General features: G+C 38.1%; 1 protein-coding gene across 1 annotated transcript; it reads left to right on the top strand.

Moving 5' to 3' along the window:
- Window positions 1-533: 533 nt before the first annotated feature.
- Window positions 534-12804, top strand: CUNH12orf40 (chromosome unknown C12orf40 homolog). The gene is made up of 11 exons (XM_017746041.1): window positions 534-1135; window positions 2456-2588; window positions 3113-3179; window positions 3606-3701; window positions 5633-5738; window positions 7891-8448; window positions 8688-8760; window positions 9427-9487; window positions 10058-10124; window positions 10838-10914; window positions 11494-12804. The coding sequence occupies exons 1-11, from the start codon at window positions 1033-1035 to the stop codon at window positions 12112-12114; spliced, it is 1962 nt and encodes a 653-aa protein (XP_017601530.1). The 5' UTR covers window positions 534-1032; the 3' UTR covers window positions 12115-12804.
- The last annotated feature ends 1304 nt before the right edge of the window (window positions 12805-14108 follow it).

Below are 14108 nucleotides of genomic sequence, written 5' to 3'. Positions count from 1 at the left end.
GAATTTTGAAGTGTTGATTTGTACACAGGCTGATTTTACCTGACTGAAGATACTCACCTTAACTGAAGAACAGATATTTTCCATAACTAATATCATTCTGGAAAGCTAAAGAAAATAATAAATTATACTAAAAATTAGTTACCAATGAATGTGTTAGGTTATTAGTTACATATAACCTGAAATCATGAGAGGAATTACATTTCAGAAGAAAAGCAATTTTTTGCTTTGGCATAGCCTTTAGTTTTCAATATCCTTCTTTTGGTTAGAAAAAAATAAATCTTAATGGGTTTATTGATTCATGATTGATAATGTTGATGATTTTAGGTTGTTAATAGTCTGCAAAATGGAGGAGTTTGTTTCCTATATTATTGTCCTGATATATTCAAACTTTCAGTCATATGTCTTCCTATTCCTTGTAACAAAAATACTTTCTGAATTCCCAATCTTAGAGACTTTTCTTTTTTACTTTTTTCTCTCTTTTTTTTTTTTTTTTTTTTTTTTTTGGTCAGAAAACTATTTTCTTTGTCCAGAAAGACAAATTTGGAGAACAATAAACCCTTGGTGTCATTACAGATGACACATCTGGTGTATGTAATCTTGCTGATTTATTTGCTTATTTTATATGCCCCATAAAAAGCCCAAGTTTAAATTTTTTTAAGACTTTATCCTTGCCACATTTGGTATCTTTTATTTTAAAGAAACATTTTTAGTGATTGTAAACAAAATTTGAGAAATTATCATTTAAGGACTAAATATTTGGCATCAAGATAACAATGATTTATTTTGAATACGACCAAATTATACTTGCTTTCTTCTTCAAGGTAATAAAAATAAATTAACAGCAAACAGGGCGTGAGAATTCAGAGATGCTTAACCATGTGCTTTTATTAGGAATAGTTCACTAAGTCTTGCTTGCTAGTTTCAAAAGGATTAGCTATACTGGTAATGTGTTGTTGAAGCTTCTGTCAAAAATTTATTCTCTCCTTTAAAAAAATTAAGGAATACTTTGAAAGAAAGAAACTTAAGTCAAAGATGAAGCTTCTGGAAGTATCATCTCCTAAAAGTTCAGCAGTCAGTTTGGATCTTCTTAATCTTTATGTGGTTAATCAGATATCAACCAAAAAAGACAACACTGGTGAGTTTTGGGTATTCTGACTTCTCATAATCAGTTATTCTTAACTATTATTGCTGTTATTTTAGTTCTTTTTCTTCCATTTACAATTTAACCCTCAAGTAAGTGTTGTTTTATTTTAAAATAAAAAAAATTGTACATAAATACAAGAATTATGACTGAATAAAAAGTCAGGGTGTAAGAGGAATCAAATAACCTTGGCTCCTGCCTACTTCACCTTTAAAGCCTTGTGCAGTGTCCTGGTGCCAGGCCACATTAATGTTTGCAGTAGCCAGGAGAGGCATGGCCAGGACCCTGAGGTTGTTCTGCACCTCCTCACATCATGCACAGGGGCAGGAGTCCCATCCGGTGGGGTAGCGGGAAGAGGGTGCCTGGGGAAGGCTGTGCTCCCTGTGGTGAGCACCTGCCTGTGAATCATCACTCTGTTATTAATGTCGTTTCTTATTTCATTGCTGTTTCCAGTCAATTGTGCTTATCTCGACCCATGATCTTTACCTTTTTTGCCTCTAATTCTCCTCTCCATCCTGCTGCAGAGTTAGGGGGAGAGAGAGAAGGAAAGGGAGAGGGAGACGGAAAAGAGGGAGAGGGAGACGGAAAAGAGGGAGAGGGAGTGAGTGGCACATGGTTTGGAGTGTTTCAGTGGGAACACTAAACTGGAGAATACCATTTCTAAACCACTACACACACTTATTACCTTCCTCATTCTATTCATTATTTTAACCCTATATCCATTTCTTTTTCTCTTTGCTGTAGAGTCGGTCTATTTCTCATCCACTAACTTTTTCAGAACTTTGGGGGTTTTTGGAATAGTCTTGTCAGTTCTACTCATTTTCTCTCTTAAAATCTATTATTAAACTTCTTGAGAAACATCACTAAAACTCGAGTCCTAGCTCTTTAAATGTAGATGTGGTGCTTAGGGATATGGTTTAGTGGTAGACTTGGCAATGCTGGGTTAATGGTTGGATTCAATGATCTAAACAGTCTTCTTCAACCTAAATGATTCTATGATTCTATGACTGTTATCATCTGTGACATATTAATAAACCAGATTATGGAAAATTTTTTGTCCTATGCTCAGAAGAGTAGAAGGTGACTGAGGAACGTAACAGAGCCTGTACACACACAGTGGCTGACTAAATAATTTTATACTATCATGCCATTTAGAATAGAGTTTTTGTATTGTTAGTAGCAAAGAAAGCAATAAATACAGCTTTAAATGGATTAAGAAATCTAGAACAACAGCTTTTGTACTCTAATGAAAGTTCAGGAACCTCAAAACTTTCTCTAAGCCCAGCACTGACATACCAAATACTTTCTTTGCAGAGAACATGAGGAAGCCAGTCCACATTGATATCACTGAAGATGAAAAAAAACCTATTAGGAGACATAACTTAGAGCTTCCCATGTCACCCCAACGTACACAACATAAATCAAACTTAGATGATCTCCAGAGCAGGTACTTGTATAAAATAGGCAATAGTTACACAATGGTGAGGTTCTGGAAGAGGCATTTCACGATAGTCATAACGTTTGGGGTATTAAGAAAACTTAAACATACCATTGTTTAAACACATTGTGTAAACAGGGAAGTTTCACAACCACTCCTGTCCTTCCAGTGATACTTTTATTGTGAGAGAGTACTTAATAAATTCTGAATACAAAACTGCACATGAAGCTGAGAGATTTTTAAAGGTAATGTGTCTGTTCTCATGTCAGGTACGTGCACTAAGTTTATCTCAAGGAGCAAGTTATTCAAACAGCATTACCCAGTTATACTGTTTTTCCATTCAGCTTCAGACACCCTAAAGTGACCAGCTCACAGACAGGCTGCTCAAAACTGCTTAAGAATCAGGCTGCTTTAAGATGTGTGGAAAAATATTCCTAAATTATTTTGAAATTAATACTCAGAATACTTTAATCTTTTGGATCTTGTATCTTGTATTTCATAGGCTTTTAAAATTCATTTTATTCATTTACAAGGTTACAAAAGCAAGTATTGGCCAGCAGAAGACAGCATCTCTCAGAAAAAGTAAAATATCAGCATAATGTAAGTTTATTGTTCTTACGATATAAGACTAAAAATGTGCAGTAACTACTGTATTTTTAAGTGATTTTTCGAAGAGTGACCAAATTTCATGGATACTGAAACACATAAAGTCTTCTTCTTTAAGACTGTATCAATACATTATTTTCCTTATTGCCTTAAGTTTTTCATGAAAAAGTCACATCAGAATATATGAAAATTTTCTCTTCTTTGTGTTTTATGTGCAGAGATGTAAAAGATATAGAAAGGCTTGATTACTTTGAACTTTATGCTTAAACCAAAACAGTTTTAGATAAATAAAATGTCTCTTTGTTATGTTTTGTCTAGCTGTCACAAGTAACAGAACTAGGCTATGTTGATTCTAGTATGGGAAATGAAGACAACATGGCAAGAGTTTTTAGTGCTTGTCCGTTGTCCTCTGGTTTTCAGTTCTCTAACCATACACAGCTTTCAGAAGAAAATTTCAACACAAAACTAATGGGCAACATTTGGGAACAGACCAATGAAAAGAAGCTGCAAAACCAGGTTTGGTTAATATTTTACTTCCACAGAATTATTTTAAACTAACTTGCATTTATTTGGTGTGTAAAATTAGTGTAATGGTGAAGACAATTATGAATGATCAACATTTCTTGTAGGCTGGTGGCAATGAATATTCTGTATATACAAATATATTCTTTTATTGTTCTGAAATAAGCTCAGCTTGAGTGTTTGTTCACTGAGCTCTCATTATTGCTGGTATCTGCAGAAAGAGAATTAGTCATACACTGCTGGCTTTCTTTTGTTTCTGGCTTGTAAAGTTGGTTAAAGAAAGCTGAAATATATTAGTTATAAATACAGCTTTCTTAAACACACAGTTAGAATAACTGGGTGTTATATGATCCCAGGTGATTCCATGACCTAATTTTTTATCTTTTAATGTCTCAGTGAGTAACACAGTTCTTACAGTGTTCTCAGCGCTCTTCTGTTTAACTCTTTACATTTAAGAAACAACTGAAAGTGATTTGTTCTGATGCATGTTACTATTTTTTCTTTTTGTTGACTTTGTGACTCTTAAAAGAACCATCCTTAGAAAAGTGATAGCAAATATAATATGCTTCATTTTAAGCAAATATATTATTCATTGGAAGTAATAAAACAAATTCTATGTGTTTCACTTGAGGTAAGTGAGCAATAAATGCTCCAGGAGTTTCAGAAGGGGAGATGATGGGTTGTTCAGGGAATGAGTAGGCCAGAACCCCACAGAAAGCTGACCTGAAGAACAAAGAAGTCCAAGAATGATGTTTTCTAAACACAAGGACAGTCCACCTCTATGTGCAAGAGAATTATTAGATTCTGGAGACCAGTTTGGCTGAATCAGGGAACTCCTGACTGACTTCAAATGCAAAGAGGAAGTGTGTAAGGACGGATGGGCAAACCAGGAAGAAGATCAGAGCATCCCCCTAGCTTGGAGGGCTGGCATTTGGGTGGACAGAGCTGAAAATCACAATGGGTGAGAAGAACAGCAAGGAGGACTTCTTGTCATCAAAGTTGCGTCATCAAGGAAAGGAAACCAAGGAAAATGCTGTCCACTACTAAAAAGAGTTGAGACCTAGTGACAAAGGGCGTGGAAAAGCCCAAGGTACTCAAAAACTACTTTTCTTCAAGTTTTTCAGACAAGATCTGCTCTCTGGCTCATCTTAAAATGCAGTCAGGAGTTGGGGGAGAGTTGTACAAAACAGTAGGGAAGGAACAAGGTAGAAAATCCACTGTAACCTGGACATACAGAAATATATGAGACTGGACAGAGTCCATCCAGGTATATTCAGGTTGTTGGATGATGTCACTGCAAGGCAGGTATTTATCATCTTTGTAAGGCTGTGGTGATCAGAAAAGCTTCCCAGCGAGAAGAAATATGCAAACGTTATGTCCATCTGCAAAAATGTGAGCATGATCTGGGGAAGCATCATCTTACCTCTGTCCCTGGAAGGAATAAGGAGCTAAGCTCCCAGAGGCAATTCCAAGGTACAGGAGGAATAAGAAGGTGTCTGCAAACAGCCATCAGATTTTCCAGTGTCATACTCTGCCTGGTGGACCCAATTGCTTTCTGTGATGAAATTAGTAGCTCTGGGAATTAGAGAGAAGATCAGGCATTATTTACCCTGACTTTAGGAAGGCTTTTGACAAGGTTTCCCATGGGATCCTAGTAGCCAAAATGGGCAGCTGTGATCCAGATGAATGGACAATAGGATGAGAAAAAAGTGTCTGTTACTGTCATGCTCAGAGTAGTTGTCTGTTGGCTAAAGTTTACTTGGCAACAGTTGGGCTTTAAGGAGGTTTGGTCTTCTACTGTAAAGATAAAGAGAAATAAAAATAGTGGGAAAATATGTATATTGTTTGCAAGCCCAACTTGAAAGTTTTAAAGACTATAACAATTATGTATATTCACAGTTTGACAGCTTCTACTGTTTTCTCAGCCAGGAAACAGCTTTAATCAAGACCCTTGGAATACAAAACCTCCAAGCCAGTGTATTTACAGGAAGTCTGATACAGTGCCTCAGGAACTGTTTGAGCCATTTCATAGGTAGGCACTGATTTTACATTAATGAGGGAAATAGCAGTCAAGTTTAATAAAGAAAAATACTAAAATAAGCCAAAGCTTATTGCTACTGTTTTTTTCACTGACTTTTGGTGTTTTTCAAATAGAAATTGGAATCAAATGGAAATACTAAACATACAAAGCTATTTAAATTTGCCAAAAGGCAGCAAAATCTGAATTTTGGGTAGGCACTTGGAAAAATGATCTATTTTTTGCAATGTCACAAACATGACAGGGTTTCTGAATTCACCTTGAATGATAGCACAGATTTACTAAGAGGCTATGAGGAGGGGAAACTGCCCCAGGTGTTATTAGTTCTGGGCACTGTTGCAAGTGCTTTTCTAATGATCTTGATGCAGTAGCAAATCTGCACCTACCTTATTTATACTTGGGATTCCATGAAAAAAGCATTTTCTTTCCTTCTCTTTCATATGTGATCCTACTATAGCTTTCTTTATTCCCCATAAATGATTCAGTAATACATCTATGAGAATATACACTTCGTTTTTAAAAGAATGGATAGAAATCAAGAATACATTTCTTTTTGTATGTGCTGATTAAAAATATTTCAAATCACAGGTGGTTTAGGGCCAGACTCATCTGTACTAAACATTTTCATTTTCTTTCCAAAGGGTGTCCCTTGAATCTAGAGGTCTTTCATAGCTAATCTTACTTTACTCCTTCTATTCCATAAGCCTGCCATCTGGTTTAAAGTTCCTGTCCATCTCTAGCTTAGGCTGGATAGAGATATAAAAAGGCCACATAGTATTTAGCTGTTTCTGAAGTGCCTACAGCCTGTTCACTTGGGGAGTCAAGTGACCGATAAACTCACTGACCAAATACTGAAACACATCAGCCACCTTAACTTCCACTCTTCTTGTAGCTTTTCCTGGCTTTCTCCAGCAAAAGCTAAAATAAGCATAGCATTCACCTTGCTGTATATCTGTGTGAATTCCCAATTAATACCTTTACATTGAAGCCCTACATAATCTTATCTCACCTACATCTCTCCTTTCATTTCTCCCTCATCTATTCTTAACTTTTACTTTGCATGACAAAATATTCAGCTGGAGTTGAGAGAGAGACTGAATTGCTTCACAAAATGGTTTTACCTTCCTCATGTAGATCTATCCAAGTATCTTTAGGAACATACTCTAGTGTTTTTAGCCTTCTAAAACTGTTCTGGAGAGGTTTCTGTAAGCAGAGAAAACAAGTTTCTCATTTAAGTTCCATAGAACCTTTATCCAGTTCCAAGTATTTCCTGATCACAACACCACAGATGTTTTCTCCAGTAAGAGTTTTCTGTACTACATTTCAGTTTTCAAGTTCTATTGATAGCCTTACTCAGAGCATTTTAAAGAAAGAGCTTTTTTTGAATGGCCTTCTTTGCCCGATCTCTGCTCTTCAGAAGAATCTCAACTTTTTGCTCAGTTTCTGAAAGGTCAGTCAGCAGATCTAGCCCAGAAAAAAAACAGTGAGAATGTTAGATTAGGAGCCAAGTAAGTGAAAGCATGATAGCTTTCATACCCATGATGCTCATACAATAAAATCTTCAAACCTACTACTCTCAGAAGTGGGGAAGTAGGGGCATAATGAAATATCTGACTGGCCTCCTGACACTGGAACAGAAAAATTCTGTGCTGAATCAGGGTTACTGATTTCGAGTACAAATGAAAGTCACTTTTTATGGGCTTTCAGAATGGGAAAGAAATATAGTCTTGAACAAACTACTTTTATGAATGGAACAAACTGTCTTCCTCTTTACTTATTTCCCCCCCTTTTCTTTTTCTCCCCGAAGTGGCTGCCTTTGGTCAGTTGGTGGAGCAGCAGTGACATACTGTGGCTGATTTTATAAATCACGGTTTCCTATCCAGGAGGATATGCTCCATGGCTTTGTATATTTGGAGACATTAAGAAACAGAACTCCTTTTAAATCAATCTTACTATATAGTAGATATAAAACATAATAAAATACACACTTTTTCAGTTGAAATACTGTACATTTAGGACAAAATCAAGTGTAATGAGCAGTGAAGTTTTTGAGATTTTTATCATCAAGTTATCATAAAATGTGTTAACAGTCAGTATTTTACTTATTTGTGTACTAAGCAAAATGCTTTTTTCTTTTCTACCCCTGTTACACCTCACTGCCAACCCCCAGGCTAGACCATATGAATTTTGCCAGGAAAAATCCAGTGATAATGGCCAGTAATGAATCAGAAAACTGTGAAGGAATAAAAGAACCAGTATTTGATGTTGTGAAAGAAACTGCAGAACTGAAAGATCCCCAAGATGGAAGTGGTTGTTCCTTTCTGGCACTATTTGAAGATGAGAGTCAACCAATCCATAATAATCCGTCCGCAAAGCATTTTAATCCTTTTTCTAACCAAAGCAATACTGACATTTTTTTCACTGTTCCTGATGTTAGAAATCAAATGACCAACAGAAATTATTCTCATGACACTAGAAAGGTTTATCCTGCAATCAATGCAAAAGAAAAGTCTGTAGACAGACACCTTGAAGGCATTTTCACAGCTCCAGAACAGGTTTTCCTTAAAAGCAACAATGCCTCAAGTGCAAGCTACAAGGAAACCAGTGGACTTCCTAAAACCCACCTGCAGAACTGTCATGAGGGACAGCGCTACTTCATACCCCGTGAAAAGAAAGGAAAAAAAGCAAACCTTGAAAAAATTGGTGCGTGTCAATATTTTAAGGACATATATTCTGGGTTTTATTCTCCTTTTAAACACATACATTCTTAGAACCAGAGATGTATCTGCCCCAACTGAAAACATCATGACTTTTCAAAATGCAGTCACTTAATTTTAAATCCAATTATTTAAATTATTTTAAAAACTTGACAGAAACCTTTCTATTCAAATTGCATTTATTCTATTGCATTTTAAAGTCAACATTTACTTTTTTTGTTTTAGAGACATTTGCTTATCACCATGATCAGCACAATAGCTTAAAGGAGAATGTGCAGAATTATTCAAGAAAAAAAAGGTGAGTGTCATGGAAATTACCAATCTCTTAACCAGTGATAACTGCAGAGACCTTGCTGAATTGGAGAAATCCTGCTAAGAAGACAGGAAGGCAAAATTCTAAACAGTATTACTGAGGACTCTAGTTTTCTCAGTGAAAACAGTAGTGTGTAATGTGAATAACCTTATGCACATGTAAGCCCATTATGCCTCTGTGTCTGCCCATAATAAGTACATATTGAAATACTGCTTCATGGGACAGTTTGGTGTTCCTGAAGTTAAGGTGTTGATCTGGCTTGTCCTCTAAAAGACTTTGTCTCATTCCACTAGCTACAGAGCAAGTAAGTGTCTTCCCTGGGCTATGTGAGTGCCCAGTGTTTTACTAAAGACTTGTTTTTCAAGGACTGATACATAGCACCTTCCATTTTACAAAACAGCACTATTTTCTGTCATTGCTTCAATTCCATTTTGCATTTCAACTGCAATGAAGTTTATGAAAAACATATTCTTGGTGTTAAATCTCAGGTTCAGAGATAAGTCCAAGGATCTCAGTAGTAGAAAGCATTTAATGGTTACTGAAGACAAAATAAAAATTGAAAAGTCACCAGTAAGGACTTTAACTCAGAAAGAAAATAAAAATACAGGGGGAAAATCACTTACCATAGGATTTTGTGTTTGCATTCCTCAGTGATGACAAGTCTGTGAAAGAAACAGCCTGGAGTGAGAACCATCTCTTTGTATTTGAAGAGGTAACTTTTTAAAAATATGTATTTTTTGTCAAACCCACTCTCTGCACAATTCATTTGAGGTGGAGAAGGATTGTCCACAGTTAGAAACTGAATATATCTTCACTGAATCCACTACCACGGAAGATTCTTTCCCATCATGGTTTATATAAGGAATTCAGACAGAACTGCTTGTAGTGACGTGGTTCAGATAGACAGCCCTTTTAGGTCCACAGTTCACATGGTTTGATTCACCTTAGCTGATGCCTGAAAGACATTGTGTAAGTTACCCATCAACACTTAGGATCGGGTTCTGCAGGCAATGCCTAGACATTGTACGCAGGATGCTTCAGTATTATAAGGGAGCTTCATATACATATAAAAGGGAGCCAGTATACATATAAAAAGTGTTTCAGATGCCTTGCCTGTAGAAGCCACATATGGTACTGCTCAGGTGTAAAAATACCTCTTAAAATAATTTGTGGTACAGTGCAGTGACTCCTTTATGTAACACAGAAACTGAGTGTTCCTCTCTTAACCTGAGATGCTGATCTAGCTGAACCCTCACTATGAATATCTTATTATTTTTAACAGTTCACAACAGCACAAGAGGAAGGGTGTAAGTTTGGAGTGAGTTCATATCTTCATGAGATGGAGATGGGTTAGTACAATTTATACATTATCACTTAAAATTTTTTTTCTCTACATGTGAAGCTGAAACATTTACTTTTAAAGCCAGGGAAATGATCTTTTTAGGATATTACCTTTGATGAGGGCTTGTATTTCTCATTCACACAGCACTGTAAAAAGACAACTAGTATTACCAGGTAACTAAGAATTACCTGTGTTTGCTTTTCCTTGAAGAGATATTCTCTTCCACTAGACTATATGTTGTCACTCCAGATGTGGGCAGAGGGAGGGCAGTAAGCTAGGCAGTCCCTTCCTGCTCCCTCAATAGCTGTAGAGTCAACTGTGCTGGCTGCATTTGAGAGCAGAAGATCTCTCAGGAGCCTCCAAGAGAAAAACACGTAACTTGTATGGCAGCCAATGTGCACATGGAGTCTGCTGTGTTCTCGCACAGCCTGCGCTCTGCAGAGTCCCTCTTCCTTTTGGGTAGCACAGTTCTGCTGCTGATTAACAGCACAGCTGAGGCTTTGGGGACCCATCTCACAACCTCTTTAAGATGTGTTGATCTGAGAAGAGAAGAACTGGCTAAGAACTAGATTGACCTTGCTAACATTTTGTTCTTTAAACAGTATCTTAAAACTGCATCAGAAACAGTAATGTTTAATTCTACGTGCTGTACTTGAGAGTTGGATCTCTGGGGAGCTTTTGGTGAGTAACCTTTCTTTCTTTTTCATCTAACTTTTCAAGATGTGGAGTCACCACTCAGCAGCCAATCTCACTCTCCAAGGCAGACTGAGAGCTATTTGAGCTCTAGTCCTGACACAGTGAGTAAACCCTCGTGGGTTGGCAGGGCTCGATTTGAATCATATCTCTAAGCCTGAGTGCACCTAAGGGTGGATGTAGCTGGAATCTTGTTTCGTTTTGTATGATGTAAATTCATGTGTGATGAGGACAAGAAATTATTAGCTGTGAATTTTCCTAAGTAGTATGATAGACATGTTCTCTTGATCCTGGCCTTGTGGAATTACAGTAGCATGACTGTGGGAAGATGCTAAACAAACTTCTGTGCTCTTCCTGTATGTATAGCTGCCTTACATTACATGCCTGTAGAGCAGTATGGTTTGACACACTGTGTTTTCAGTCGTTCTCGAACACAAAAATACCATGGTGGAAGAGTATAAATTGCTTGTGAGAATGCAAGTCTGCCTCAGCCACCTTCTCTTCACCAAAAGCCAGAAGTACATCCTTGGAGAAGGAATGAAAAAAAACCCACATCCAACCAAAAGCAGACAGCTTTGGCCTTTCTGTTTATTTCACTAACTTACTTAGTAGTAAGTCATTACTTTAGTCCTTAGTTATTGAACTATTTGAACAGTTACAATGGCACAATTCTGTTCAAACAGTCTGAAGAAGAAGACACAGCCAAAAAGAAGGAATATCTGAATGAGCAGTCCTTGAAGACACACGATGCCAACCTATTCTCAGCCTCAGCACGCAGAGAGGCCCCCAAGAGCTCTCACACCCAAACTGCGGCTATGCAGCCCAGCAGTACTTTGGCTAGAGAAGAAGCAAACAATCGTCAGGAGAAAGACTCTAATTTTTGTGCCACAGAGGAGGAAAATAAAACCGACACAGCCCTGTCTCAGGGCTCGTTACACCGCGCCCTTAAGAGGGAGCATGTCACTCGCAGCACCAGGTGCGATGTTTGGTCGCAGACCGAGCGCTCTGTGACAGAAGTAGAGAAGGTGGATGTGGCCACGCAGTGCAGCACCTTGAGGGTATGCACCTGCGGAGGGTCCCTCCCCGCTGCCCGCAGCCCAGGCGGGGTCCCTCCTCCCAGCACCGCCGGCACCGCAGGAGAGCACGCACGGCCAGTGCAGGAGGTGCCGCAGCCCGCGGGCACCGGCAGCGCGGCTGGGACAGACGCCTTCTCTTCTGAGGTCGAGTACCTGAGTTTGGCTGGCAGGAGGACTCTAGAGGTGCTGAACTACATTGATAAAATGAAGGAGAGAGATAAACCGTGATCAACTATAATGGCATATAACGAACAAAAAAGTTTTGTCCTGTTCTCAGTGTGTTCCATTCAGTTGGCATATTTTGACTTTTCTAGCCTGGTTAGACAGAAGATATTTTTCCTGTTTGTTTGCTTTAACTATGGATTTCTGTCTGCCTACTGCTGTCTCAAAGTATGGGTTTCCATAGATATCCAACTGTTAACAAAGGATTTTACAATAGCCTAGTAAATACAAACATTAGGAATTAGATTGGCTTCCTCACCATATATCCATATATCCATATATCTGTAGTTTGGAATTGATTGACTATGTTTCTTTTAAGATAGTGGAAAGATGTTGTTCTACTTCAAAACATATTTAGTGTAGCTCTGAGTTTAGAGCCATTGTCTGATTCTTACCCATTTTAACAGACAAACTTGCCTTTGCCGTGTGTTCATACTAAACACAAAAATAGGAAGCAACAGGAAATGTACATCTGCACACATAGAATGGAAGGTAATTTAAAAAGAACTAATTTATTAATTTTTTTAAATGCTCTCTTTTCCTTCCACAGCAGATCCATTCATTCATTTTCTGGCTGTTAATACTAACAAATCTTTCATGTGTTTCTGTATTCTGTCTGTAAATTGAAAATCTGAATTACTTTCTTCTTCATTTCAGTATTTGTATGGAGCTACAAATCACAACAAATAAAAGTTTCTGATAATATTGTTTCTAGGTTATATTCTTGCCTTGTAAAAAGCTCCTGGTAAAGGTGGCAGGGAGATTCACTGTTTCTAACATCTACTTATAGATCTGTACACCTTCACTTCTAGATAGATATCTCTCTATTTTAACTATGTGTGTGTGTATATATATACATATAAAAGCCTGTGTGTCTGTCTGTGCTGGCATTAGCCAGCTGGCTGCATGGGTTCCTCTTCTTCACAAACTCGGCCTGGGCAAAAGCTTTGCTGGAGACTTCCTTTAACAGAGCAGGAGATTTGCCTTTATAAGGTTAGTATGTTGTACTTTCCCCTTGGAGTCTGATGTTAAAAGATTCACTGGCCTTATTCCCACCAGGTCGGGGGTTTTTCTATGTTTTGTAGAAGGTATGGGTGACCCAGCCTGGATGAGACTTGTCACCATTCTTTGTCTCTGTTCTCATCATCAAACTAGTGGCTGTGTTTGCTGCTGGGTTTTATTTTTTAAGTGAAGAGCCATTTTTAAAAGAAGGTCTATATTGCTCAATAGTTTGGAGGTTTATGGCTGTGCTATTTTTAAAAATAGCACCTCAGAAATTTCAGTGGACTTTTCTGTACTTGGAAGAAAATAGCATTGTCTTTTATATGTATAAATTGCATACATGGGAAGTGGTTTGCACAGCCAGATTTCTGAACTGTATAACTATCACTTAGCCAATTCACTGCCCACTTCCTAAGGCTTGACATAAGCAGATTTTCTTTTTTAGGTTGCCTCCATTTATTGTCAAAGCAAACTCCCTAGTAATTTTTTTTAGTGCAATATTCATCTTCTTCACAGGAGATATAATTTATTTGAATAACAGCTATGATTTTCTGAAAGCTCAGCTGTTACCAGTGGTTTCTAAAGCCCAGCTGTTCACTCAGTGTGACGAAGTCAGTTCAGATTGTGCCACACCAGCAGCGGCCCATGCTGGCTTCAATGAGGACACCTCTGCTTTCCCAACAGTCCCTCACACCTGGTACGTACCTGCCAGTCCTTCCAGTGGTGCATGTCCAGCTTCCCAGCCTCCCTCACGGCTGAGGTGTCTCAAAGGCCCTTGGCCTGCCAGCCTCCTGCAATACACTGTGCCAGGGGCCAGAGAGTGGCACATCATGGCTAGAAGCTCCAGCACTGTATGCTTTACACTTGGAGGGGTTTTATTACCCCAGCAGATGTAAAACTGCCTTGTGGCCAGAAAGTTCTTCGGTGTCTGGGTTAGAGAGGTGCTGATGACCCAAATAGAGATGAACTGCCATTAACTTGCAGTGGAAGTTCTGCTC

Source organism: Corvus brachyrhynchos, unplaced genomic scaffold (genome assembly GCF_000691975.1).
Source record: "Corvus brachyrhynchos isolate BGI_N302 unplaced genomic scaffold, ASM69197v1 scaffold239, whole genome shotgun sequence".
Classification (NCBI taxonomy): domain Eukaryota; kingdom Metazoa; phylum Chordata; class Aves; order Passeriformes; family Corvidae; genus Corvus; species Corvus brachyrhynchos.
The sequence above is the reverse complement of the archived record's forward strand: the minus strand, read 5'-3'. Positions and strand labels throughout refer to the sequence as shown.

What these genes read in the sequence shown, in the direction of transcription:
- CUNH12orf40 (XM_017746041.1), top strand. Translation starts at nt 1,033, where the DNA reads ATGAAGCTTCTGGAAGTATCATCTCCTAAAAGTTCAGCAGTCAGTTTG. An exon ending in AGCAAACCTTGAAAAAATTG is followed by an intron (nt 8,449 to 8,687) that starts GTGCGTGTCAAT and finishes TTTTTGTTTTAG; the next exon opens with AGACATTTGCTTATCACCAT. An exon ending in ATCTCTTTGTATTTGAAGAG is followed by an intron (nt 9,488 to 10,057) that starts GTAACTTTTTAA and finishes TATTTTTAACAG; the next exon opens with TTCACAACAGCACAAGAGGA.